General features: G+C 45.5%; 1 protein-coding gene across 1 annotated transcript in view; it reads right to left on the bottom strand.

The window, feature by feature from the left end:
• Nucleotides 1-9433: 9433 nt before the first annotated feature.
• SCN11A (sodium voltage-gated channel alpha subunit 11) overlaps nucleotides 9434-25759 on the bottom strand; it is a 96140-nt gene continuing 79814 nt past the window's right edge. The window contains exons 25-27 of the mRNA XM_045436520.1: nucleotides 19278-19382; nucleotides 14011-14281; nucleotides 9434-11094 (exon numbers count right to left, since the gene is read on the bottom strand). Of these exons, the coding sequence (XP_045292476.1) occupies nucleotides 10064-11094; nucleotides 14011-14281; nucleotides 19278-19382 (1407 nt within the window). The 3' untranslated portion in view covers nucleotides 9434-10063. The remainder of the gene's footprint in view (nucleotides 11095-14010; nucleotides 14282-19277; nucleotides 19383-25759) is intronic.

The following is a 25759-nucleotide window of genomic DNA, read 5'->3' as shown; positions in this document are numbered from 1 at the left end:
AGAAGGCCCCCGAAGTTCGTCTTGTAAAAATGTCAAATCTCGCTTTAAAGAGTGGCAGGACTTCTCCAAGGAGAATAACAGGAACTGACTCACAGAGGGCACCCCGAGGCAGTTCCACTCGACAAAGGGGCCCCCTGCGCAGTAATGCGAGGCTGCTGGTAACTGCAGGAGGAAGGTGCCCCGCCTACCCATGGGTGTGTGTGTGTGTGTGTGTGTGTGTGTGTGTGCGCGCACACACACACACACACACACGCCAGCAGACGCAGTCTTCTCTAAGCTGGGACTGTCTGTGGGGCCCGGGGGCAGCTGGCATGCTGGTCCCCAGAGACAGAGCAGCATGGGAGGCTGAGAGCCAACACAGGCAGCATTTGCCGCTTCAAGAAAACTTGCCTAGAAATAAGGCTAAATGAACCACCCCGAGCTGCCAGCCTAGAGACTCTTACCTGTACTGCACTCGCTTTGGCTCTCCCCTTGATCCCATTTGATGAGCAGGTGGAGGCGGGACGATGCCTCTCCTGGTGTTTTGTGGACTAACTCAGACCCGAATCTTCTATTCTGCCATCTACCCCTCCCACCTGCCCCCTTTCCATCCCATCTCCCTCTTCTTCTATTCCTTCCTCAGTCCCCAGGCTTGCGCTGTCCAAGGCCCTCACCGAGGACAGTGGTTCTTCCCCAGACTCCCCCGGTTCACACACTGTCCCACATTTCTGAAGCAGCCTCAACGCAGAACAGAATCGCGCTCTTGTGCCCCATAGGGAAGGTCTCCCCTGGCTCCAAAGAGCTGCCTTGTAGGCTATGGAACGAACCTCTCGGGGCCACCAGCATCTTATCCAGGATTTTTTATGCAGTGTGGGGCCCCCGTGGTGGGATGGGGGAGCAGACAAAGCCCATGGTTCCAGAGCCTCCACATCGTGTCTGAGCTGTTCCCTGCAGAGTGCTGGCCTGTGTAGACTTTAAGGATAGAAATCTTCCAAGGCATCTCAGAGTGCAGTTGGGCAGAGAAGGTTCCTGAGGTCGAGCCCAGAGCTGCTTTGGCAGGGAACAGGAAGGCGAGGACATTTCCAGGATTATGCAGAGACCCGCCGAGGGATGGCAGGGCCTGAATGGGAAGCAACGAATGGCTAGATCAGAGGTAAAGTGCCCATTACGGAAGACCCCGACGCCATCGTTCTTTCTCTCCCTGGGCCTGTCTGAGCCATGTAGCCCCTGCCTGAAGCCAGCGGTGCACACGTGGGGCCGGCTGATGAAACAGCCGCAGTGGCACCGGGAGCTGGATGCCACACAGGAAAGGTGGCCAGGTCACTGTAACCTGCACTGTGTTTTGCAGAATTCTCTGTGCGTTCGTTGTAAAGTAGTCACCCTCTAAGGGAACAGAAACGCATCCAGAATCTCTCCCCTTCCCCCCCACCCCGCACTTCTGTGTTTTGGCATTTCTGGCCCTGGCCATCGCACCCCAGGTCTCTACCCTGGGGTGTCCTCTTATTCTCGCCCTCCGCCGCGCACGCACGGAGCTGTGAGCATGAAATAGCTAAGCACGCCTCTCAGAGAGGATCCCAAGTAGCCTTTTCTTTTTTTATGCACATCAAAGTTAGGCCCACAGAGGGGATGGGACGTGCTCCAGGTCACTTAGCAAGTTGGGGGTAAAGCAGGAGGTCAGGCCCCTGCTGTGCTGTGAGGAAGGGCCGGGAGGTTTTCTCAGCATCGCGTAGAAGGATCCGGAAAGCAGCTGCAGGCCCCGGTGGCTCTGAGAAAAGGCTGCTGTGGGGCTCATCAGAGCATTCTTAAGTGTAATTGACTTTTAGGCATTAAATTTTTACCAGAATGAGCTCACAAGGTCTGTAGGGAGAAGGAAAGTGCCTGGCATTTCCTGCCTCTTGGGGCTGCGTCTGGGGTGCAGAAAGCTCATCCTCGGGGCTGCAGTGTGGAGTCCTCTCCTGGGAGAGAGAAGAGGGGTGAGGCCCTGGGAGAGAATGCAGATCAGGATGCAGGGTTCAGTGGCCGCCTGATTCTCATTAAATCTAGGGGAAGAAAGGGGGGGGGGGGATGGGAGCCAAGAGCACCTACCCAACAGCCCTCAGGCAGTCAAGCCTGTTGGATGAGAGTGCCCACTGCAGGGGAGGGGAGAAGAGACATGTAACGCAGTCCCTGCTCATAGGGAGCATCCCTCACTCCCCTGACCATGCTCACTCACCATTCCGTCCCTGAACCTGTCCCACCATCAGTCATGGACCTTGGGTTGGATCACTGCCAATCTCAGGGCATCGGTTTTCTTTTCTACACACGGCAATGAGGAGTTGGTCAAGATGATGTCTTGAAGTTTTTTGAGCTTTGTCATTCCTCAATGAGGGAGTTATCCCAGGTCTTATCCCAAGAGCTCCTCCCCCCCCCCCCCCCGCCCCCGACCCCAGGCACGGTATCACCTTTGATGTGCAGGTGGCAAGGCTTAGCAGCCCTCCCCGGAACAGTAGCAGCCTGCCCCTGCGGACTTGAGCGCTGAAATAAAGATCCAGAGGCTTACAGAGACTTCCACTTAGATCCAAAAAACTCAAGAGCTGGCCCTTTTTTTTTTATGTATATATAGGTTTATTGACATATAATTGACATACCATGAACTGCACATTTTTAAAGTGTACAATTGGATAAATTTTGATATGTATTATTCACTTATAAAACCATCACCAGTATCAAGATAGTCAACATATCCATCATTCCCCAAAGTTTCCTCATTCACCTTCGTCCTCCCTCTTACCAACCCTTCCTTCCCCCAGCCCCTGATCCCCGCCGATTGACTTCCTGTCACTACCGTTCAGTTTACATTTCCCGGAGTTTTATCGAAATGGAAACATGCAGCCCGTATTCATTTGTATCCAGTTTATTTCACCTAGAATAATTCTTTCGAGCATCATTCGTGTTAGGACTTGTACAAATCGTTTGCTCCATTGTACCAAGCGGCACAGCCCTGGATGGGTATACCACAATTCATTTATCCATTCACCTGTTAACGGACATTTGACTTGTTTGCGGTTTGAAATGAAAGGGCACTAAGCACCAACATAAAAACACATGGAAGTATAAAGTTCCCTGGTATAAGGAAAGGGGTGCCTGGGTGGCTCAGTGGCTTAAGCATCTGACTCGTGATGTCAGCTCAGGTCCCGATCTCAGGGTAGTGAGCGTAAGCCCCGGGTTGCACGGAGCCTACTTAAAAAACAAAAACAAAACAAAACAAAAACTCACTGGTGAAGGTAAACATATAGTCAAACTCAAAACACTCTAACACTATCACGGTGGTGTATAAATCACTTTTATCTCTAGTATAAAAGTTAAAAGTCAGTAGTATTAAAAATAACTGTAGCTACAATACATGTTAATCGATACACAATATAAAGAGATACAAGGCGTGATGTCAATGTCATTAAATGTGGAGACAGGAGAAGTAAAGGTACAGGGTTTTGTACGTGATTGAATGTAAGTTTTTATTAGTTTTAAAGAGATTGCTAGAGCCATAAGATGTTTTATGTAAGCCTCGTGGTAATAACCAACACAAACGCAAAATACTGCCAAGAGGTATGCAAAAGGTGAAGAGAAAGGAATTAAAGCCTTTCACACCACTATGAAAAATAAATAACAAAGGAAGAAAGTGACAGAGGAAGAAAGGAACTACAAACAGACAGAAACGATTAACAAAATGGTAATAGTAAGTCTTTACTTCTCAGTAATTACGTGCACATGGGTTAAATTCTCCAGTCCAAAGTCCTGAGACCTGACACCATAAACTCTTGGAGGCCAACATAGGGGAAAAGCCCTTTGGCATTGGTCTTGGCAATAATTTTTTGGATATGACACCAAAAGCACAGGCAACAAAGCCAAAATGAACAGGTGGGACTACATCGAACTAAAAATCTTCCGCACAGCAAAGGAAACCATCGACAAAAGAAAAGGCAACCTATGGAATGGAAGAAATATTTGCAAAGCATATATCAGATTAAGGATTAATATCCAAAGCATATAAAGAACTCAATAGCAAAAAACCAAATAACGCAATTTAAAAATGCACAAGGGATCTGAGTAGACACTTTGCCGAAAAAGATATACAAAATGGCCAACAGGTAGTCAATATCACTAATTATCAGGGAAATGCAAGTCAAAACTAATGAGATATCACCTCACCCCCGTTAGAATGGCTATTATCAGGGGCACCTGGGGGGCTCGCCGGTGAAGCAACCGACTTCGGCTCAGGTCATGATCTCACAGTTTGTGAGTTCGAGCCCCGCATCAGGTGGCTCGAGCCCCATTCCAGGCTCTGCACTCTCACTCCCTTTGTCTCTCGCTCTCTCTCTCTCTGCCCCTCACTCACTCACTCTTTCTCAAAAAACAAAAAATAATAATAATAATAATGGCTATTATCAAAAAGATAAGACGTAACAAGTGTCGATAAAGGTGTGGAGTAAAAGGACCCCTTGTATATTGTTGGTGGGAATGTAAATCGGTACAGCTATTGTGGAAAACACTATGCAAGTTCCTCAAAAAATAAAAAATGGAACTAACGGTACAATGCAGCAGGCCCACTACTGGATATATATCTAAAGGAAATGAAATCACTTTCTCGAAGAAGTGTCTGCGCTCCAATTATCATTGCAGCATTATTCATAACCACCAAGATGTAAAAATGACCTAACAGTCCATCAACAGATAAACAGATTTTAAAAATGTGAACGAAATATCATTTGGAATGGTAATGGAATATCACGTAGCCATGAAAAAAAGAAGGAAATCCTGTCATTTGTGACAACCTAGAAGAACCTGGAGGGCATTGCTAACTGAAGTAAGCCAGACCCAGCAAGACAAATGCTGCATGATTTCACTTATCTATGGAATCTAGAAAACATCAAACGCCTAGAACCTGAAAGTAGAAAGGGGGTCAGCAGGAGCTGCGGGTGGGGTGAAGAAAGGGAAACATATCCAGGTTAAAGGGTGTAAGCTTTCAGTTGCGAGATGAATTAAGTTCTGGGAATTGAACGTACAGCAAGGTGACTATAGTTAATAACACTGTGTCATACACCAGACATTTGCTAAGAAACTAAGTGAGGCGTTGGACGTGGGAATTAGCTTGCTTGCGGTAATCATTTCACAATGTATCCGTGTCTCAAACCATCATGCTGTGTACCTTAAATATACACAATTTTTATACCTCAATAAAGCTGGGAAAAAAAAATAGAGTGCATCAGTGTGATTTGGATCCGGAAGTGATTTTAACATTCGGATCCGGAAGTGATTTTAACATTTGGATCCGGAAGTGATTTTAACATTTGGATCCGGAAGTGATTTTAAAATACGAAAAGAGCTTAGAGGAGGTAAGGGCATTCGAACTTCCAACGGCTCAGCAGACACAGTGGTTTTCGGGGGACTGCGTGCTTGTCCCGGGTGGCTTGGGCCGCGGATGGAGATTACGGTGGACTAAATCAGCACCCCCACGATACCTCTTGTACCATCGCGGTCACGTTAGCACGCTTGAAGCTGACATTAATAGCCATACATAAATTGTCCAAAAGGAGATAGACTAACCAGAGTTTGTCTGGAGAAGGAGGGGGAGAGCGGGAAAAGGATGGAAACTACATCAAAATGTTAGGGAACCGAGTACATGGACAGAACTGAGGATGTGACATGTGCGGGGTGGGAGGGGGTGGGGGGGGGCAGCATCTGTGTCCCCCGCGCTGTAGGGGATGTTTCCACAATGCAAGAACTTGGAAAACATGCGTTGTCTCCAGAGGAGAAGAGGGGGGTGGCGAAAGGTTCACGGACGTTAACCAGGGAGACTCTGTCCCCCCACCCCTCGACTCCAGTCACACTACCCCTTTGTGTCTGGCCAGTGGAGGGCAGCGGCTGATAGCTTGCGCTCTGTGGCCCGACTGCTTGGGTTTGAATCCTGCCAGAGCCCCCACGTCGGCTAGGTGGCCTTGAACAGGCCTCTTACACCCCCTACATGCCTCAGTTTTCTCATTAGAACGGTGAGGATTAAAACCAGTCTCTGTCTAATAGAGCCGTTGTGCCGAGGAAACGGGGTCGTCCCGGTAAAGTGGCACCGGGTCCAGAATAAGCACTCAATAAATGTTAGCTCTCGTTTCCTTACCGCCTCTCTGATTACTCCTTGTGCAGCCACGGGGACAGGACTGCCCAGTGAATGACCCTGGCGCTTCTCTCTGTGTTGCCAGGCAACAAGCTCTCCGGGACCGGCGGCTCCCCCTCCTTGAGCGGGAGGAGCTCGCACAGGATTTCAACTTTCCCAAGGGCACCGAGCACGAGTGGCTGCCATTCCAAGACGGCTCCCAGAGCAGCCGGCTCCTGAGCCCGGACTGTGTATACGGCAAGGTCTCATGCTTGCTCCACAGACAGGGAGAAGAGCGGGCAGTGGGGTCCTTTCCTGAAACCCAAGGGCCCCGCGTCCTGGTTCCTGGCTTGCTTCTTGGTGGAAGGGGTGGGAAGGTGGGACCACGTAACTCATCCTGTTGGCTGTGAATTTCTCCTGAAGCCCGCTCCACGCCCAAACGGGCTGGCGTCGTGTTTCCCTTCCCCTGCCTCCCCACGCCCTTGGCCGAACTGTCTCTCCTCCTCTTTACCCTCTGAAAGCATGTCCCCCGGGGCGAGGCCTCTGCCTCCTTCTAGATCTGGGTATGCTCCTCTCCTCCATGAGTTCATCTGTTCCTGGGGCTTGAAACGCCATCCCTGCTCATGCCTTATCCTCGCGGTCTTGGCTGGACACCGTCACTTGGACGGCATCTTAAACCTTCAAAATGTTCCCAACTGTTGAAAATGTTCTGAACTGGTAAAATAAATAAATTAATTAATTAAAAATTTCCTCTGCCAGGGGTGCCTGGGTGGCTCCCTCGGTTGGACGTCCGACTTCGGCTCGGGTCGTGATCTCACGGTCGGTCTGTGGGTTCAAGCCCCGTGTCGGGCTCTGTGCTGACAGCTCGGAGCCTGGAGCCCGCTTCGGATTCTGGGTCTCCCCCTCTCTCTGCCCCTTCCCCACTCATGCTCTGTCTCTCTCTGTCAAAAATAAATGAACATTAAAAAAAAAAAATTATAGGGGCGCCTGGGTGGCGCAGTCGGTTAAGCGTCCGACTTCAGCCAGGTCACGATCTCGCGGTCCGTGAGTTCGAGCCCCGCGTCGGGCTCTGGGCTGATGGCTCAGAGCCTGGAGCCTGTTTCCGATTCTGTGTCTCCCTCTCTCTCTGCCCCTCCCCCGTTCATGCTCTGTCTCTCTCTGTCCCAAAAATAAATAAACGTTGAAAAAAAAATTATATAAAAAATTTCCTCCGCCATAGCCGTGAAATCAAACGACTTCTTGCCCTCCTATAGTCATGAACTTGGCAACTTGTACTGCTGTCTACCCTGTCACCTTGACCCTCAAATCCTAAGGTTCCCCCTGGGTCCCTCCACCACGGCCGGTCAGTGGGCACAAGCATCCTAGGGTCACACTGCATTGCCCCTGCCTCCCTCCTCAGTGCCTCTTCCCCTCCAAGACCAGTATTCTGCTCTCTTTCCACTGTATTCCACCCTGCATCCTCTGATTACTTTTTCTCCCCCTTTCAAACACCCTCAGTGCCTCCCTATTACCTAAATATGTTATAACGCCTCACCCTGGCATTTAAGGCTCTTCAGAGAACAGCCCATTTCCAAGATCCTGTTGGGGCTGCTCCACCGAGGTGCTCTTACGTCCCAACGGGTCAGTTGGATGGCTGGTCCTTCCTTACACCTTCTACACCTTTCTCCTTCCCCTCCACGGCGCCACCTCTGCCGTCTCCACTTCAACACCCTCCCGAGCCAGCTTCCCTCGCCACAATCCTGCACATCTATCAGGGTCACGTCGGGTACCCCACTTTCTCTTGTGAAGCCTTCCCGGGAGCTTGCCTACTACAGTCACACTCTCGAGAACAGAGGGATGTCCCTGGTTTACTGCACCTGTTACGTTGCATTGTATCATTATCCCATGAGTCCTTGTCTAATTCCCCTCCCCACCAGCGTATGTGCTCGTGACGTTAAGGGCTATTGGCTGTGAGCAGTTTACCCAGGGTGGTCCTGCACTGGCCCTCAGGGACATGGCTGTCGACTGAATTCAGCAGGGGCTGATTTGCCTGGAAATACAACTCAGAAGACAAGACGCCTGGCTTCTTGTGCCTGTAGGACTGTTTGCCCTGGACATACAGCTTAGCCCCAGGAGGACAGAGTATCGTCTCTGTGTCCTGGGGGTATCCTGGAGCCCCGCACAGTGCGAGCTCTCTCAGAGGAGAGAGACTTCTAGCACCCGCCCAGGATTTGGATAATTCTCCCGCCTTGGCTTTCCTCCCTTAGCCCTTTGGGTCTCCCAGTGCCAGGCTCACACACAGATGCCGGGCAGCGCTCGGAAAAGAGCACGTCGGGCATTTGCTGCCATCTAGTGAAGGAAGCGTGGCTCAGTCTGTGGCTAAAGCGAAGCAGAGCCTGTGCCCTCCCCGCGACAAGGAGCAGCAGGTCAGAGGCTCAGACCTGAGACCCGGGGCCGCTGGCAGGCACCAGCCCCTCCAGCCTGCCTGCAGCCCCGGTTTGCACAGGGTTTTCCTCCACGCCCCCACTGTCACGAGGTAGGTTCTCCGCCCCCAGGGCAGCCTCTTGCCAAGCCTGTCTTGGTCTGTAGACACCTCCAGTTTTTAGGGAGGTCCTGGGCCTTTTGAGAGGCCTGGTTGGTTCTCTGGACTGCATTTCACGCAGGCATTCAGCCAGAACTGAATGTAGGGCTCATCAGCTCACCCGCCTCGGCTCCCCCACCCAGGGGTCCGTGTGTGGCTAAGAAGGTGCTCTCCCTGCCCAAGGTGGCCACTGCAGATATTTTAAGTGAGGCTTTCTTTTTTTTCCCCCTAACGTTTATTTACTTTTGAGAGAGAGAGAGACAGAGTGCAAGCTGGGGAGGGGCACAGAGAGATGGAGACACAGAATCCGAAGCAGGTTCCAGACTCTGAGCTGTCAGCACAGAGCCTGACGCGGGGCTCGAACTCACAAACCATGAGATCATGACCTGAGCCGAAGTCGGACGCCCAACTGACTAAACCCCCAGGCGCCCCCTTAAGGGAGGCTTTCTTACTGGTTCCAGCCAGTGGCGTGCTGGGGCCAGCTCATGAGAACTGCTCGGGCATCTCTTCCCCGCTCCACATTCAGTAATATCATGTCGGTAGCCTGAAATCAGGCCTGATGGGAGAGTTCACCACAGAAATCAGTACATGTTACAAATCGTGGCCCGTTTTTTTTTTTTTCCTGAAGAGCCAGTTGCTATACATTTATCAGCAGATGACTGGCTTCCATCGAAATTCGAAGAAAAGCACCACTTTTAAATGACCCCTTAGACCACCGCCAAACAAGATGTTTTCTTAGTGTGCCATCTGAATGAAAGGCCAACTAAAAGTCTCATTTATTTATTTATTTTTTCGAAATGTATATAACGGAGATTGTAGCTGGTGAAAGATAGGGTGGTAACTGAGAAGTCAAGATCATGCCTTAGGTTCAAAACAAAACCCAAATACTAATGGCTGGTAAAAAAAAAATATCTGCAATAGGTTATTTATTTATTGGCAGGTTTTGAATTTTTACTCAGCATGCAAAGGAGTTATATGGGATAAGCCACATACTTGCATTGGGGAAAACGCTGAACGAAGGTATTGAACAATGTGCTTAGAAACAATATGGAAAAACACCATCTACAGTTTTAATGTGGTTTTTGTTTTGTTTATTCTTTTTTTTCTCCATGATTTGAACTGTGTTTCAATCCTAACATTGGTGTGTTCCTCTACAGCCCTTCTAGTGTCTTCCTTGCTAAGATACTGCCAGTGGTTCATAGTCAGGCAGCCTTATCGTCTATCTCTGTAAGAGCCATTTGAAATACACATTGACATATCACTTCTTTTAGGCAGAAAAAGAAATGGGATGGCTATTTTGGGGAGTCAGTCGCTTGTTCACACACTGAGCTGTGGACCCCTGGAGCTGAGAGGCCAGAGGCAAGGTTGTGAGGCTGTGAGGTAAGGGTGGAGGTAGGGGCTCAGTCGTAGTGGACCTTGCCCTCGGCCACCCCGGAGCTGGAGAGGTCTCCATTGCAGAGTGTCTGGAGTGGTGAACGAGGCCCGTCTTCTAAGGCACACATGGACATCTTCAGCTTGTATTTTCGAAAGGCCTTTTGAATAACAGCAGCACATCTTTCCTCTTCCTTCCTCTTGGTGGTGGTGACTATGGGTTCATACAACTTCTTGGAAGGGTTGGCCTCCATGAACTTCTCCTCCATCATTGCTTTCATGCTGTCCAGGCCGCTGGAGTCACCAAGTACCCTAGTGGTGAACGCGAAGAGAATATCCAGGCAGTGGAGGCGATCTCCACTCACCATGGGCAAGTCCATCATTAGGAACTGGAATCTATTTGGCTTTGCCACCCGTAAAGGCTCAGGAAGGGCATCAGCAAAGTCAGAAAGGGCAGGATACTTGATAAACTGTGTTGCTTCTGGGTCAAACTTTTCCCAGACTTCATAGAATATTTCAAAGTCATCTTCACCCAAAGGGTCCTCACTTTCTTCAGTGGCAGTATTGAAGTTCTCTAAGATCACAGCAATGTACATGTTGACAACAATGAGGAAGGAAATGATGATGTAACTAACAAAGTAGGCTATGGCTATGGCAGGGAGGTGACGGCTGTCTAAGTTGGGGTTGCATGAATCATTTGATTGCAGCATGGGCCTGAGGAGGGCATCCCAGCCTGCCGAGGTGGTGATCTGGAAGAGACAGAGTATGCTGCCAACAAAAGTCTTGAAGTTGAATATGTCATCAATTCCAAACCCTTCCTTCACTTTGCAAAAGCAGTTCATACCAAAAATGGCATAGATAAACATAACCAGAAAAAGCAGAAGACCGATGTTGAATAGAGAGGGAAGGGACATCATCAGAGCAAAAAGGAGGGTTCTAATTCCTCGTGCTGCCCGAACAAGTCTCAGGATCCGACCAATCCGAGCCAAGCGCACAACTCTGAAGAGCGTTGGAGGGAAGGGAATGTGCTGCTGGTTCTCCAAGGCAGAAACCATGGCACCTTAGGAGAAGGAGATAGGTCGATTAATTTCCAGCAGGCACACTGCTTTCAGATCCAGCTTGTCGCTCCTGCCTCGGAATCTTAGCGTGACCGACTTTTCTCGGTACTTTGCAATTTACGCACCGCATACTTACCAATATCAGGGCAATATCTGTCTGTGCCTTACCTTGGAAAATAATTTCCAAGCACCGTACAACTTTAAGATGGGACTTTGGATGGAATAGGAGATGATCTAAAATATTGAAGGCACCCAAGGAATGGAAAGAGAATGCAGTTTATAAAAGGCTATTTTGTGAGCTATCTCATACACTCAAAGTACATTTTCTGTGCCGGGTATTGAAAGTCATTCACGGGATAAATAGTTTTCCATATTTGTTGGAAATGGAAGTGGAAAACAGATAAACTAAGGGTGGAGTCCTTCAGATTAGAGCGCAGGGAGGAATGTCTGTTACCGAAGGTTGGCTTGAACCTGAGCTGTCGTCAGAAACTGTGGAAACCCTAACCCCAAAACTCCTTAAAAAGGCCAGTTCCTATTTGCGTAGGGGAATGTGAGCACAGCCTGCTACAGGTGACGACAGGGCTGGAGGGAGAAGGTGTTGGGAGGCTCAAATCTGGGCGGAAGCTGCCATGGACGTCTCATATTTGTCAATGTGCTCATCCCAAGGAAGGACTCCCGGGGTCTGCTCAAAAAGCTTGAGGAACTGGAGATACTTTCCGTATTGCTGTAGACACCCCCCAAAAGAGCAGCTCGAGCAGAGGTTTCCGCAAACAGCTGAATATTTGCCCTAAAATGTCATCCTGTTCTCTCATCGCCTGCTCTGCAAGGAAATGATACAGGATTTGAAACAGCTCACATTTTGGCCTAAATATCACAGAACGGCTGGAACCTGCTTACCCTGTGTAGATATGGCCTTGGTCTTGCTCTGGGGGGGTCCTCTGAGGTCATTAGGGGTGGTGGGCAGCCAGAATTGTCTGCTATCACCCAATGACTAAAGAGAAGTGGTGGATAATATACTTCACCAACTGCCCTGTTGTGCCAATGAAGTTAAATTCACATGTTAATTTTGCAGCCAACGCTGGTAGATGTGGAATTTATTAAGTTCCAATTTAGCAACAACTGGAGGAGGTCCACCCTTTAAGGCCACCTCCTCCACGAATATTTCTCTGACTAATTGAGCCAACAGTAATCCGTCCTTTATCTGAGCTCAATTCTTCTGTGTACCATGAGATTTGGTGTGCAGCTAATTTCTCGGTTTCTGACTCTTTAAGGTGAGTAAGTCTCAATACGTCACCTGCCTCGTTAACTCCTAGAGAGATTCACTTTGACTCGCACTCATTTTGTATTTATCTAAAAGCTTAGGAAAGAGCTTGAGAAAGTGTAGAAGCTCAGTGTTGGGTGGCATATCTACTGGCAAAGGCAGATAAAATGCTGCCCACATCGGTGAGTAGGATTTGGCTCAGCGCATGCATTTTCTCATCCACTGGAGCAAAATGCGATACAGTGCTCTGCTGGGGTCTGTTCAAATTGCCAAGCAGTTGTTCAAAGGACAGAAGTAAGAGATATTCCCACAAACTGCACAATGGCTGGCACTGCCTGGAAGGAGCTCAGTTAAGTGGTGGGATAAGTGAGCTACTCTCTACATTTTGGAGGAAGGGCTCTTCAAGTTCTCCGAGGGCTGTGCCAGACTCATCCTTACCACAGTTTTCTGGTTTTGCTGTTGCTGTCAGTTTCACCAGGACTTGGGATTGGAATTGATTGACGAAGATAAGCGATCCATTTCACTGTAGGCGTGTGGAAGGATCTATTGCTAAACTTTATCTACATAAGTTTCATGGCTTAGAAGCCAGAACAGACTATCATCTGTACCATTTTCTCATTCTTGGAAACATCGGCATTGCTGCCGTAGTGATAGGAACCAAAATATTTTGATCTCGCATATCTGTTTAACGCATCCTTTCTGAAGGAGCACAAAAGCTCCCACTTGTGAAATCAGTTTTCATTATCTTCATTGCTTTTTGAACTACGAGAATGGCCTCTGGGTGGTTGCACACAATTATAAAAAGTCAAATTATCGGTTTAGTTAAAAGCAAACTGCAAAAACCCAGAGTGTTAACTCTCACGGTTTAGCCATGAAGAATTTAATTTCAAAGTTGATGTGTGTGTGTATGTATGTGTGTTATAAAAGGTATACAGCAACAGCTCTTTTTTTTTCTGTATTCTTCTTCCATAAATCTTCTAGGTAATCCTGCTTATGTTAAGAAAAATATACTGATTATAGAGTAAGGCTGGTTGGTGAATGGGGTCCGAGCAGTAGAGACAGGCATCGTTCATGCTGTGGTTTAGGTTAACGTGGGATTCAGAATAAAGAGAAAGCTCTGCTTATCTTCAGGACACACTCTTGGAAGCCCAATTTGGAAGCCACGGAGGCCCTGTAGAGGAGGTGAGAGAGGGCCTAGGAATGTCCCAGGGATACAGTAATTGTGATCTGAGATCCACATGGAGTTTGAACTAAGGAAAACCGTGGGAACTAAGTGCCAAATCCTTCAAACTAAAAGATGCTGACGAGAGCTTATAGTTGCACAGAAAAGGTAGAGCTTTGGCTCAACTCTGTGACTGTACCAGGTACCCCCACAAACACTTTAAGGTCATCTTAACTTTGTCTCTCTCCACTGAATAAATGGATCCGCGCATTTATTGGACTCTCTATTTCACTCATGTAAACAGCCAAGAGAAGGAAAATTGCTCCGTATCTCCTAGCAACTTCCCAGGAGAGAATGGCATCAGTCCACCTACTTTTTCAGAATCCACGCTAAGCCTAATTTGTTGCGTTGCGGATAGTCTGGACACGCTACCAAATGATAAGATTTACTTCTAGCTCTCAGATGAAGGCCCCTCTGGCTTCTGGTTTTACTTACTAACAATAGAGAGAACCACGATCACACAGTCGAATAAGTTCCAGCCATTGGTGAAGTAGTATTGCCTCAAAGCAAAGATTTTGATGAGACACTCAATTGTAAAGATGACCACAAAGGCCAGGTTGAGATCCTCAAGGATGGCTTTTGTGTCTTCGGGATGGTTATTTGATTCAGCCATCATGATAACCATGTTGAGGAAAATGAGGATGATGATGATGACGTCAAAGACCTGGTTTGTGACCAGGTCGAACGCGAGACCCTGGCATTTATTCTGAGAGGGGGGGAAAAAAAAAAGAAATCTTAGATCATTTTGCATTGTAAGAACGAAGTCACGTACATAAGGAAGACACACACGACAGAATTTGTCCTCCCTTACAATGAAAGCAGTTTCTTGAAAAATGAACACCCTTTTTAAACAAGAAATTCTGGCATATACATGTTCATTTAAATTTAATTACATGACTGCTTTTAAGCTGTAGGCTTACAGCTTTAATTCCATTTTAAAACACAAAAAATTAAAAATTCTTAGTAACAGCATAACTTCGATATGATGGATGATGTTTTGCTGAAATAGAACAGCTCATGTTGGGTTTAATGACAAAAAGATCACCTTTGGTCTCTATACTTCATCTGTTTCTTTACTTTGACTTCAATAACACTTGCTTACATAAGTATGCTGGACAAAATGGAATTCACATCCCCCAGGCTCCGTTCATTAATTCAGAATAGTCAGACCTTGTACTTAACCCAAACTCTGTATGCGAGCAGTTCTTGAATGCCAATTTCCACATGTGGCTCACTTGAAAATAAGGCTAGGTAAATGGGATTGTGAGGCAATGATTACTAAAAACAGAAGTGGAAACATGATTTCATTTTATTACTGATGGTGAACTTGCACAGTTGGCTGGTACACAGATGGCCATCCGAGGCACAGTTGCTCTGGTACAGGTTCTATCTAGCTCAAGTTTGCACACCTAACCCACCACACGCAGTGATATGACTCAACTCTTCCACTATATTTTCTGTAATCTAACGGCTGTGAAGCACTACTTTGCTCTTAGTGGAAAGCTATTCTTAAACACAAACTCAGACACTAATATTGCATGGCATGCTTGACTATAAATTGATTGTTTTATAATATATGTACATGTTAAGGTATTTTGTATTATCACCCAATCAAAATATACACACGCCAGTCTACTTGGAAAACTCCTAAACCCCTAAGAATCATTGTTAGAACCCTAGCATCTGTTACGGTAATCAGGCAAAAGATGATGGTGGCTTGTGGTGGTGATAGTGGAGAGAGATATAAGCATTTAGGTCGAAGAGCTAAGAGGGAAGTAAATGCAGAAGGAGTGTGTTTTCATGGCGGTGGCTGCGGGAAAATGATAAGCTGAGGCTATCATCTCAGGCTGGTGGAACCGGTCAGCCAGCCACAGAGCAGACAATGTGGAATTTCGGAGGGAGATGATCAGATCTGTCCTGAGAACACTGAGTTTGAGGCACCAGTGAGGCATCCGAGGGCCCTGGGCAGGTAACGGTATGGGTACGGAGCTCAGGGGCAGAGCTGGAACGCAGATGTGGAGTTCAAGGGCACCAGTGCCGACATGACTTAAAACCATGAGAGTGAACGGTATCAGTCAGGAAGGGTGAGAGCAATGAGAAGAGGGGTTAGGGACAGCACTGGGGGGGTACTACACGTAAGTTGGTGTCTTCCAAATTTTGTCCCAGAATCATTAAAGGAGTCTGGAGGAGAAACTTGAAAGTCAATTGCATTTGCTATGTGAGAATGCATCTGGGAAGTCAGAAAGGAACTGGAGAAAAGGTACTTTTAAGGGCGCTGTCCGGGGAAGCCCAGGGAGTGGCAAGAATTAAGAGTGAGGGAGGGTAAGCCTAGGCCTAAGAGTTCAACTCTGACAAACAGAGATCAAGAACACAAGGTAGCTAAGTTGGCGGATATAAAAAAGCATTTGCATGTACAAAAAAGCGCTAGAATGTACAGTGAATCCTGCACCTCAGGATCATTTTTAAACCGGTAATGGAGCCCCCTCCCCCCCGCCACTGTGTGGATGGTTCAGGAAGAATCAGAAATGACTCCAGATCCCTTCCTCTACTGTTAAAAAGAAAATGCATCACTGCTCAGGTAAAAACAGATATTCCCCCCATGCAATTGTTATTCATCTGTCCCAAAGATAATATTTAGATTTTAGAGATTGAAAAAAGTCAGTAGGAGGGGCGCCTGGGTGGCTCAGTCGGTTGAGGGCCAGACTTCAGCGCAGGTCATGATTTCACAGTTTGTGGGTTCAAACCCCGCGTCAGGCTCTGTGCTGACAGCGCAGAGCCTGGAGCCTGCTTCGGATTCTGTGTCTCCCTCGCTCTCTGCCCCTCCCCCACTTGCGCTCTGTCTGTCTCTCTCGCTCTCAAAAATAAATAAGCATTTAAAAAAAATTTTTTTTAATGTCAGTAGGGAGATCAAGTTGCAAGTTAAGTGCTAACAGCTGATGTAAAGTCTTAAATTCAGGGGCATCGGGGAGTATGTATTTACCTCTTGCAAGACTGCTGTCTGGAACATAGAAGTTAACGTAAACATGATGCATTAACTGGGGAAATGATACTCGGTTGTTGGAATCGCTCGGTGTGAAGCTATGACTGGTAAGCTGCAGCTACACAGGGGATTACGGGGTGACACCTACCCGCAGACAATCCATGGGCCACAAACGCCATAAGACATGGTTCAAGCACGGAGGTGGCAGCTTCCCTGGGGTAAAGTAGCTCGTGCCCACTGGAAGCTTGGCGCTCGCAGCCTAGCATGCAAAGTGCAGCGGAAAGGCCTAGAAGCTGCATCTGTGCCCTTGCAACATCTGTCTGGCTGTGTGCTTGCTTCATACCCTTTACGAGGTCGACGGGTAAATACGTGGGAACATACTGTGTCTCTCGAGTCTTCCAGTTAATTTCAAACCTAGGACCAACCAGTCCCGAATCAGCGGTTGCACAACACCCACGGGCAAATAAAAATTCTCTCTTGTCTTTTTTGTTGGCTCGAGGTCAAATGACAACCTCCTCAAATATAGTTATATCATTAACCTCCCAGTGAAAAATTCTTCCTGGTATAAATTCTAAACCCTTTGCCCGAACACTCACAGGTATTTTTAGCGCAACGCAAATATTTAATCCTAGTGGCGTGGACTCTGTGTGGACCCTCGAACATAACCTCTCACTCAGCTAATGGTCACGGACAATACGCGCTATGCCACACTCCATTCTGCGTCACGGGAATAGCAGTAAATGAAACATACCTTGGATCGTTTGGGGTCTCGTGTTCGAGTGGAAGTCTCTATGTCCTCTACATGCTGCGGATATCAAGCCCCTCTTCCATATTGCCTTCCTGAACTTTTCAGCCCCCTCCCTACCTTGAAACTCACTTGTCAGAGCTGCTAACTATGGCTAGCCATCCCTTTCTAATCTGGTGTGCCCCAATTCCAGAGCCTCAATTAAGCTGCAAGCCTGAGACAGCCCCAGACTACCTGAGAAAGCACGGTTCACAGAAAGCAGGGGTCAGATCTGGCCCGCAGTTGGTTTTTGTGTCGCCTGGGAGCTCAGCATGGGCGTCACATTTTTTTTTAATGTGTGGGGGAAAACTCACGAGAAAAATAAAATGTCAGCATGTGAAAATTAAAGAAATCCAAGTTTCAGTGTCTATAAATCAAGTTGCCCTAGAACACAGCCATGCTTTATGACCATTAGTTCAATACTGTCTACGGCTGCCTTTGTGCTAATGCCAGAGTGGAGACCACGCGGCCCGCAAAGCCTGAAATATTTACTATCTGACCCTTTGCGGAAAAAGGTGTGTCGACTCCCGACCCAGAAACTTCGTCGTAAATGCTGGTGAGGCGGAAGCCAGTAGGCACGGCCTCGACTTCACACCAGAAAAGACCGGTCAAGGATAGTATAAATACATTTTAAACTGGTCAAGGTTTAGTCAAGACTACGGGGAGAAGTCACCTCACACCTGTCACGGTGGGCGGAATTAACAACGTAAGAAACAACAGGTGTTGGTAAGGACGTGGAGAAAAAGGAACCCTCTTGCCCTGTTGGCGTGAATGCAAACCGGGGCAGCCATTGTGGAAAACAGTGTGGAGTTTCCTCAAACACTTAAAAGTAGAACTACCTTGAGGTCCCACAATCGCACTCCTAGATATTTGCCCAAAGAACATAAAAATACTACTTTGGGGGGATACATCCACCCTGATATTTATAACAGCCTTATCTACAATAGCCAAATTATGGGAACAGTCCCAAGTGTCCATCAACTAATGGATGGGCAAAGATGGATATACACAATGGAATATCACTCAGCCATAAAAAGAATGAAATTTTGCTACTTGCAACAACATGGAGGGAGCTAGAGCCAAGTGCAATAAGTCAGTCAGAGAAAGACAAACACCATAGGATCACACTTGTGTGGGGAATTTAAGAAACAAAACCAACGAGCAAAGAGAGGAAAAAGAAAGAGAGAGAGAGAGAGACAAACCAAGAAACAGACTCTTAACTGCAGAGAACACACTGAGGATTACCAGGGGGAGCTGTGTAGGGGGAGGGGTGAAATAAGTGATGAAGATTAAGGAGTGCACTTGTCGTGGGGCGCCTGGGTGGCTCAGTCAGTTAAGCGTCCACCTCTTGATTTCGGCTCAGGTCACGATCTCACGGTTCGTGAGTTTGAGCCCCGAGTTGGGCTCTGCAATGATAGTGTGGAGCCTGCTTGGGATTCTCTCTCTCCCCCCATCTCTCTCTGCCCCTCCCCCACTTGTGTTCTCTCTCTCTCTCTCTCTCTCTCTCTAAGAAATAAACGTACAAAAAAAAAAAAGGGGGAGTGCACTTGTCGCAATCATCACCAAGTGATGTACGGAAGTGTTGAATCACTATACTCTACACCTGAAACTAATATAACACTGTGCGTTCACCACACTGGGATTTAAAATTAAAAAAGAAAAAAAGATTTAAACTGTTAAGTTCACATCATTGCAATGAGCATATACTAAACACCTATTGTGCGCTTACCAAAAAGCAAATGAAAGGTTTTTTGCCCAAGTTCTTATTATTGAATTTGAGTGTCTCATTTCTTTAAAGACACTAGTGTATCTGGGTTTTTATGGAGTTCTTAGATAATGTGTGTAAACTTAGAAAATAAAGGAGAATGGCACAGTAGACATCTGAGCTCAAGACTACTTAATAGATCTATGTGTTTAGAACAAATCAATTGCTCTCACCAGAGGTCTCGGAATGGGCTTTTGAGGTTTTTTGGATCCTAATTTTTTCATTGCATTATAGTATTTCTTCTGTTCTTCTGTCATAAAAATATCTTCACCACCTAAGTATATGGAGAAGATGAGAGCTAATTATCATTAACAGTATTTTTTTTTTGGAAACAAGTTCTAAATTTTCAGAAACAGTTTCAAAGTTCTACTACATTCTATCCTAAAATTCCAGTGGGCAGCCAAAGAGGCGGGACTCTAGGGGAAGGCTGAAAGGTAACAGGGTTTAAATTAAGGAATGAGGAAATAATGTTACTTTTACCAGCTATATTTTACTTTTTAGAATGTGAACAAAGATTACTTACTCTTTGCAAACAGCCATGGAATCTTTACAAGAACTGAATGTATTTCAGGTTTCATAAATCAAACCACAGTGCAACAAAAATCTAGTAACAAACATTTAAACAAAAACTCTCACGAAGTGGCAATTAAAATTCTCCCGAATAAGTGTATAAATGCACATACCACCATTAATAGGATTTCATAAGATTTGTTCCGACCAATTCTCAGAAAACAGCAACAACTAGAGAGCTTTAAAAAAAAATTTTTTTAATGTTTATTTATTTTTGAGGCAGAGAGAGACAGAGCATGAACAGGGGAGGGTCAGAGAGAGGGAGACACAGAATCTGAAACAGGCTCCAGGCTCTGAGCTATCCACACAGAGCCCGATGCGGGGCTCGAACTCACGGACCGCGAGATCATGACCTGAGCCGAAGTCGGCCGCTTAACCGACTGAGCCACCCAGGCACCCCACAACTAGAGAGCTTTAAATGTCACTATTGAGCAAGAAAGAATAGAAATATGAACAAGAATTTCTGTTTCTGGAAAATTTGGGAGGGAGTAAAATATCTAGAAATGCTGGGTAAATCAGAACAAATTCTTTTAAAACGTACAGCTAAACTGGCACAAAAGACAGGAAAATCTCCAGGGTCTGAAAATCAATAGTGATCAAAAAAGACAGAGAGTAGGAAACTAGCTTGAAGCCATTGTGGGCCAAGAGCATTTGCTAATCTCTGTAAAAACTAGAATCTTGGGCCTTAATAAGTATAAGGGAGTCATGAGGGAAAAAGGCAGTGGGCTTATGCCAAGATGCCTCCATGAATCTGGGACTCCCCAAGTGCTACCAATGAAAGGGTGAAGAAGAAAACAGAATCTGTCTGTTGGCGGAGGAAGATAAGTAGGAAACTTAGTTTGCACTCAGGGTAAAAATCCAGTCTTCCCTGATAATTTGTGAATCCAGGCCTGCCTTGATGACAGTGTGAGATTTGAATTTTCACCACTACCAGTGTGGACCAAAAATATACAGCCTTATGGCAGTGTTTTCAACAATGGTGCTGGGGAAACTGGATATCCCCAATTTTCCCAGCACTAAGAATAAAGGTAAATCCTTACTTAACACCACACACACACACACACACACACACACACACACAAAATAGCTCAAAAAAGATCAAAGACATAAAGGTAAGATCTAAAACAATAAAACTCTTAGAAGAAAACATAGGACAAAAACTTCACAACGTTAGATTTGGCAATGATTTCTTGCATGTGATGTGAAAGGCACAGAGAACAAAATTAAAAATAGACAAATTGGACTTCATGAAAATTTTTAAATTTTGTACATTACAAGACATTATCGGTGGAGCCAAAAGGCAACTCACAGAATGGGGGGAAATATATATATATATATATATATATATATATATATATATATATATGTATATGTATTTATTTTATATATGTATATATCATATACATATTTTTCTATGATTTTATTTTTAAGTAATATTTATACCCAACATGGGGCTCAAACTCAAACCCGAGACCAAGAGTTGCACGCTTCACTGACTCAGCCAGCCAGGTGCCCCTTATATATCAGAAATCATGTATCTGATAAGGGATTAATCAGAATATATGGAAAACTCCTAAAACTAAAAAACAAAAAAAAGGGGCGCCTGGGTGGCGCAGTCGGTTAAGCGTCCGACTTCAGCCAGGTCACGATCTCGCGGTCCGTGAGTTCGAGCCCCGCGTCGGGCTCTGGGCTGATGGCTCAGAGCCTGGAGCCTGTTTCCGATTCTGTGTCTCCCTCTCTCTCTGCCCCTCCCCCGTTCATGCTCTGTCTCTCTCTGTCCCAAAAATAAATAAATGTTGAAAAAATAAATAAATAAAAATAAAAAACAAAAAAAAAAACCAAACAGCCAATGTCAGAGAAATTACTATCTGTGTTCTCTTCTAGAATTTTATGGTTTTAAGTCTCACATTTAGGTTTTTGATCGATTTTGAGTTTATTTTGGGGTATGGTGTTAGAAAGTGGTCCAGTTTCATTCTTTTACGCGTAGCTGTCCTGTTTTCCCAACGCCACTTATTGAAGAGACTGTTTTTCACCCATTGTATATTCTTGCTCCTTTGTCACAGATTAATTCACCAGATAAGCATGTATTTATTTCTGGGCTCTCTATCCTGTTCCATTGGTCTGTGTGTCTATTTGTGCCCCAGTGCCATGCTGCTTTGATTCCTACAGCTTTGTAGCATATTCTTAAAATCTGAAATTGCAATACTTCCAGCTTTGTTCTTCTTTCTCAAGATTGCTTTGACTCTTCAGGGTCTTTTGTGGTTCCACACAAAGTTTCGTGTTATTTGTTCTTGTTCTGCGAAAAAATGCTGTTGGTATTTTGATGGGGATTGCATTGAATCCACAGATTGCTTTGGGTAGTATGGACATTTTAACAATATTAATTCTTCCAGTCCATGAGCACGGAATATCTTTCCATTTGTATCATCTTCGATTTCTTGCGTCAATGTTTGTAGTTTTCAGAGTATAGGTCTTTCACCACTGTGATTAAATTTATTCCTAGGCATTTTATTCTTTTAAGTGTAATTGTAAATGGAATTGTTTTCTTAGTTTCTCTTTCTGCTACTTCATTATTAGTGTATTAAAATGCTACCAATTGGTGGGTATTAATTTTGTGTCCTGCACATTTACTGAACTTATCTATTATTTCTGGTAGTTTTTTGGTAGAGTCTTTAGGATTTTGTTCGTATTGTTTCATGTCATCTGCAAATAGTGGCAATTTAACTTCCTTAACAATATGGATGACTCATTCCTTTTCTCTTGTCTCACTGCCATGGCTGGAACTTCCAGTATTATGTTCAATAAAAGTGCCAAGAGTGAATATCTTTGTCTTCTTCCTGATCTTAGAGGAAAAGTTCTCAGTTTCCCCTCCACTGAGTATGATGTTAGCTGTGGGCTTTTCGTATATGGCCTTTAATACGTTGAGGTATTTCCTTCTAAATCCCCTTTGTTAAGAGTTTTTATCATGAATGAGTGTAGTATTTTTGTCAATATTTTTCTAGATGTCTCCTGAGGCAAGGGGAAAAAAAGCAAAGATAAATTATCAGGAGTACATCAAAATAAAAACTTTTGCACGGTGAAGAAAACCATCAACAAAACAAAAAGGCAACCTACTAAATGGGAGAAGACCTTTACAAACGATTTATCCAGTAAGGGTAAATATCCAAAATATATAAAGAGCTTATACAACTCAACAACCCAATTAAAAAATGGACAGGGGACCTGAATAGACACTTTTCCAAAGAGGACATACAAATGGCCAACAGACACATGAAAAAGGGCTCAACATCACTGTTGGGATCTTGATGCAAATCAAAATCACAGTGAGATATCACCTCACACCTGTCAGAATGACTCAAATAAAAAGGATAAGAAAGAACGAGTGTTGACAAGAATGTGGAGAAAAAGGAGCCCTCACGCATGTTGGTAGGAATGCAAAATGGTGCAGCCACTGTGGAAAACAGTACGGAGGTTCCCCAAAACATTAAAAATAGAAATAGCATATGATCCAATAATTCTACTCCCGGGTATTTACCAAGAGAAAATGAAAACGCTAACTTAAAAAGATGCACACACCTCTATGTTTATTGTAGCATTATTTATAATAGCCAAGACATGGAAGAAACCTAAGCGTCTATTGATAGACGAATGGATAAGGAAGATGTACTACAGGGGCGGGTGCCTGGGTGGCTCAGTCGGTTAAGCATCTGAATCTGGCTCAGGTCATGATCTCACGGTTCATGAATCCGAGCCCCACATCGGGCTCTCTGCTGTCAGTGCAGAACCCGCTTTGGATCCTCTGTCTCCCTCTCTCCCTCTCTGCCCATGCTGGGCGCGCTCTCTCTCTCTTCCTCTCTCCCTCAAAAATAAATAGACATTAAGAAAAAGGGAAGATGTGGCACACATGTGCGCAATATTATGCGACCATTAAAAAAGGAGGAGTTTGTGCCATTTGTGACCACCTGGGTGGGTCTAGAGCGTATTATGCTAAGTAAAATAAGTCAAACTGAGAAAGACAAATACCACGTGATTTCACGCCTACGCGGAATCTCAAAACCAAATGGATAAGCAAACAGAAAGCAGAATCAGACCTAGAATACAGAGAACAAAGTGATGATTGCCAGAGGGAAATGGGGGGGGGGGGAATGGGGGAAGGGGAGTGGGAGATACAGGCTTCCAGTTATGGAGGGAATAAGTCATGGGAACAAAAGGCACGGCATATGGAATAGAGGCAGTGCTACTGTAATAATGTTGAAGAGGGACAGATGGCAGCCACACCGTGGTGAGCACACCATAACATATAACCTTGGCAAATCACTATGTGCTACACCTGAAAGTAATGTGATATCATGTGTCCACTATACTCTAAATAAATAAATAAATAAATAAATAAAACAATCCAATTCAGAAACTGGCAAAGGACTCGACTAGCCATTTGTCTAAAGAAGACATATAAATAGGCAACAGGCCTATGGAAAAAAAAAATGCTCACCACCGTGAGTCAGAGATATCTGCACACCGATGTTCACGGCAGCTCTAGTCACGAAAGCTAACATGTGGAAGCCACCCAGGTTGCTTCACCGTCCATCAAGAGCTGAGTGGCTGGGCAAAAGGCGGCATATATACGCGGTGGAATATTCTTCAGCCTTAAAAAAGGAGATTCTGGGGCGCCTGGGTGGCGCAGTCGGTTAAGCGTCCGACTTCAGCCAGGTCACGATCTCGCGGTCCGTGAGTTCGAGCCCCGCGTCGGGCTCTGGGCTGATGGCTCAGAGCCTGGAGCCTGTTTCCGATTCTGTGTCTCCCTCTCTCTCTGCCCCTCCCCCGTTCATGCTCTGTCTCTCTCTGTCCCAAAAAAAATAAATAAACGTTGGAAAAAAAAAAAAAAAAAAGGAGATTCTGACATATGCTACAGCACGGACGAACCTTGAGGACACGATGCTGAGGGAAATAAGTCCATCACGAACGGACAAATGCCATATAATTCCACTTACACGAGGTACTCAGAGCAGCCAAATTCATAGCAAAAGAAAGTAGAATGGTAGTTGCCAAGGGCTGGGGGAGGGGGAAGGAAAATGGGGAGGCAGGGTTGAACAGGTACAGAGTTTCGGTTTTACAAGATGAAAAGACTTGTGGGGATGGGTAGGGGTGATGATTGCACATTATGAATGTACTTAATACCCCTGAACTGTACACGGAAAATGGTTAAGGTGGTAAATTTTATGTTATGTATATTGTACCACCGTAAAAAAAAATAAAATTTTTTTTGTGAAAAAAAAAATGCAGCCCTAGAAGTTAACCAGATTGTGTCAGGATGCCTGGCAGATACGCGTCTTCAGTAATCATATGCATCATGACAGTATGTATTAGTGCTGTTATTCTGAGACTGTCCTGTGTGTGCGTTGGGGTATAAAGCAAAAATGAGTAATCATGGAAAATGTTAATTCTATCATTTCCTGTGCCCGTGAGAATCGGTTTTCTCAGCATGGGAAAGAAGAGATTCAATTCAAGTTATTATCAGAGAAGAGGTTAAGTGAAAACCTTACAGTTCTCAACTTGAATGACCAGTATTCCTATTTCTACGTACATTTCCTTGAAGTCCTAAATGTGAATAGCTCTGGCCACTGAAAAATCCTAGAAGCAATGGCAATGAGCGTTCCAGGTTGTGATCTTGGGATACCACCTCCCCACCCCACCCCCCGCAAAAAAAAAACAAAACAAAACAAAACCAGAACTCCTTAGAGAAATGGCTGATTCTTGATCTGGCACAGGAGTGATACCACTTAGCCCTGGAACATCTTGTCATTCCAGATGGCAAGGAAGCTGTCAAACGGGAGGACCTGATTTTAATCCTGATTTGAAAAGAAACAAACTTTAAGATCACTTGATCAAAGGATGAAAGATAAATATTTTAAGAAAATGAAAGACTCAAAGAAATCCGAATGTTGACTGGGTACTTGACAAGTTTAAAGATTTCATGTTAAACTTTTTAGGTGTGATCATGGACTGTGTTTATGTTTAAAAAGAGATATGTCTTGAAATATCGGTGGATGAAATGAGGTGCTGTCATTTGCTCTGTTGAAAAATC

This window comes from Leopardus geoffroyi, chromosome C2 (assembly GCF_018350155.1).
Source record: "Leopardus geoffroyi isolate Oge1 chromosome C2, O.geoffroyi_Oge1_pat1.0, whole genome shotgun sequence".
Taxonomy (NCBI): domain Eukaryota; kingdom Metazoa; phylum Chordata; class Mammalia; order Carnivora; family Felidae; genus Leopardus; species Leopardus geoffroyi.
Note: the sequence above shows the minus strand (reverse complement) of the source record. Positions and strands in the feature narration are given on the sequence as shown.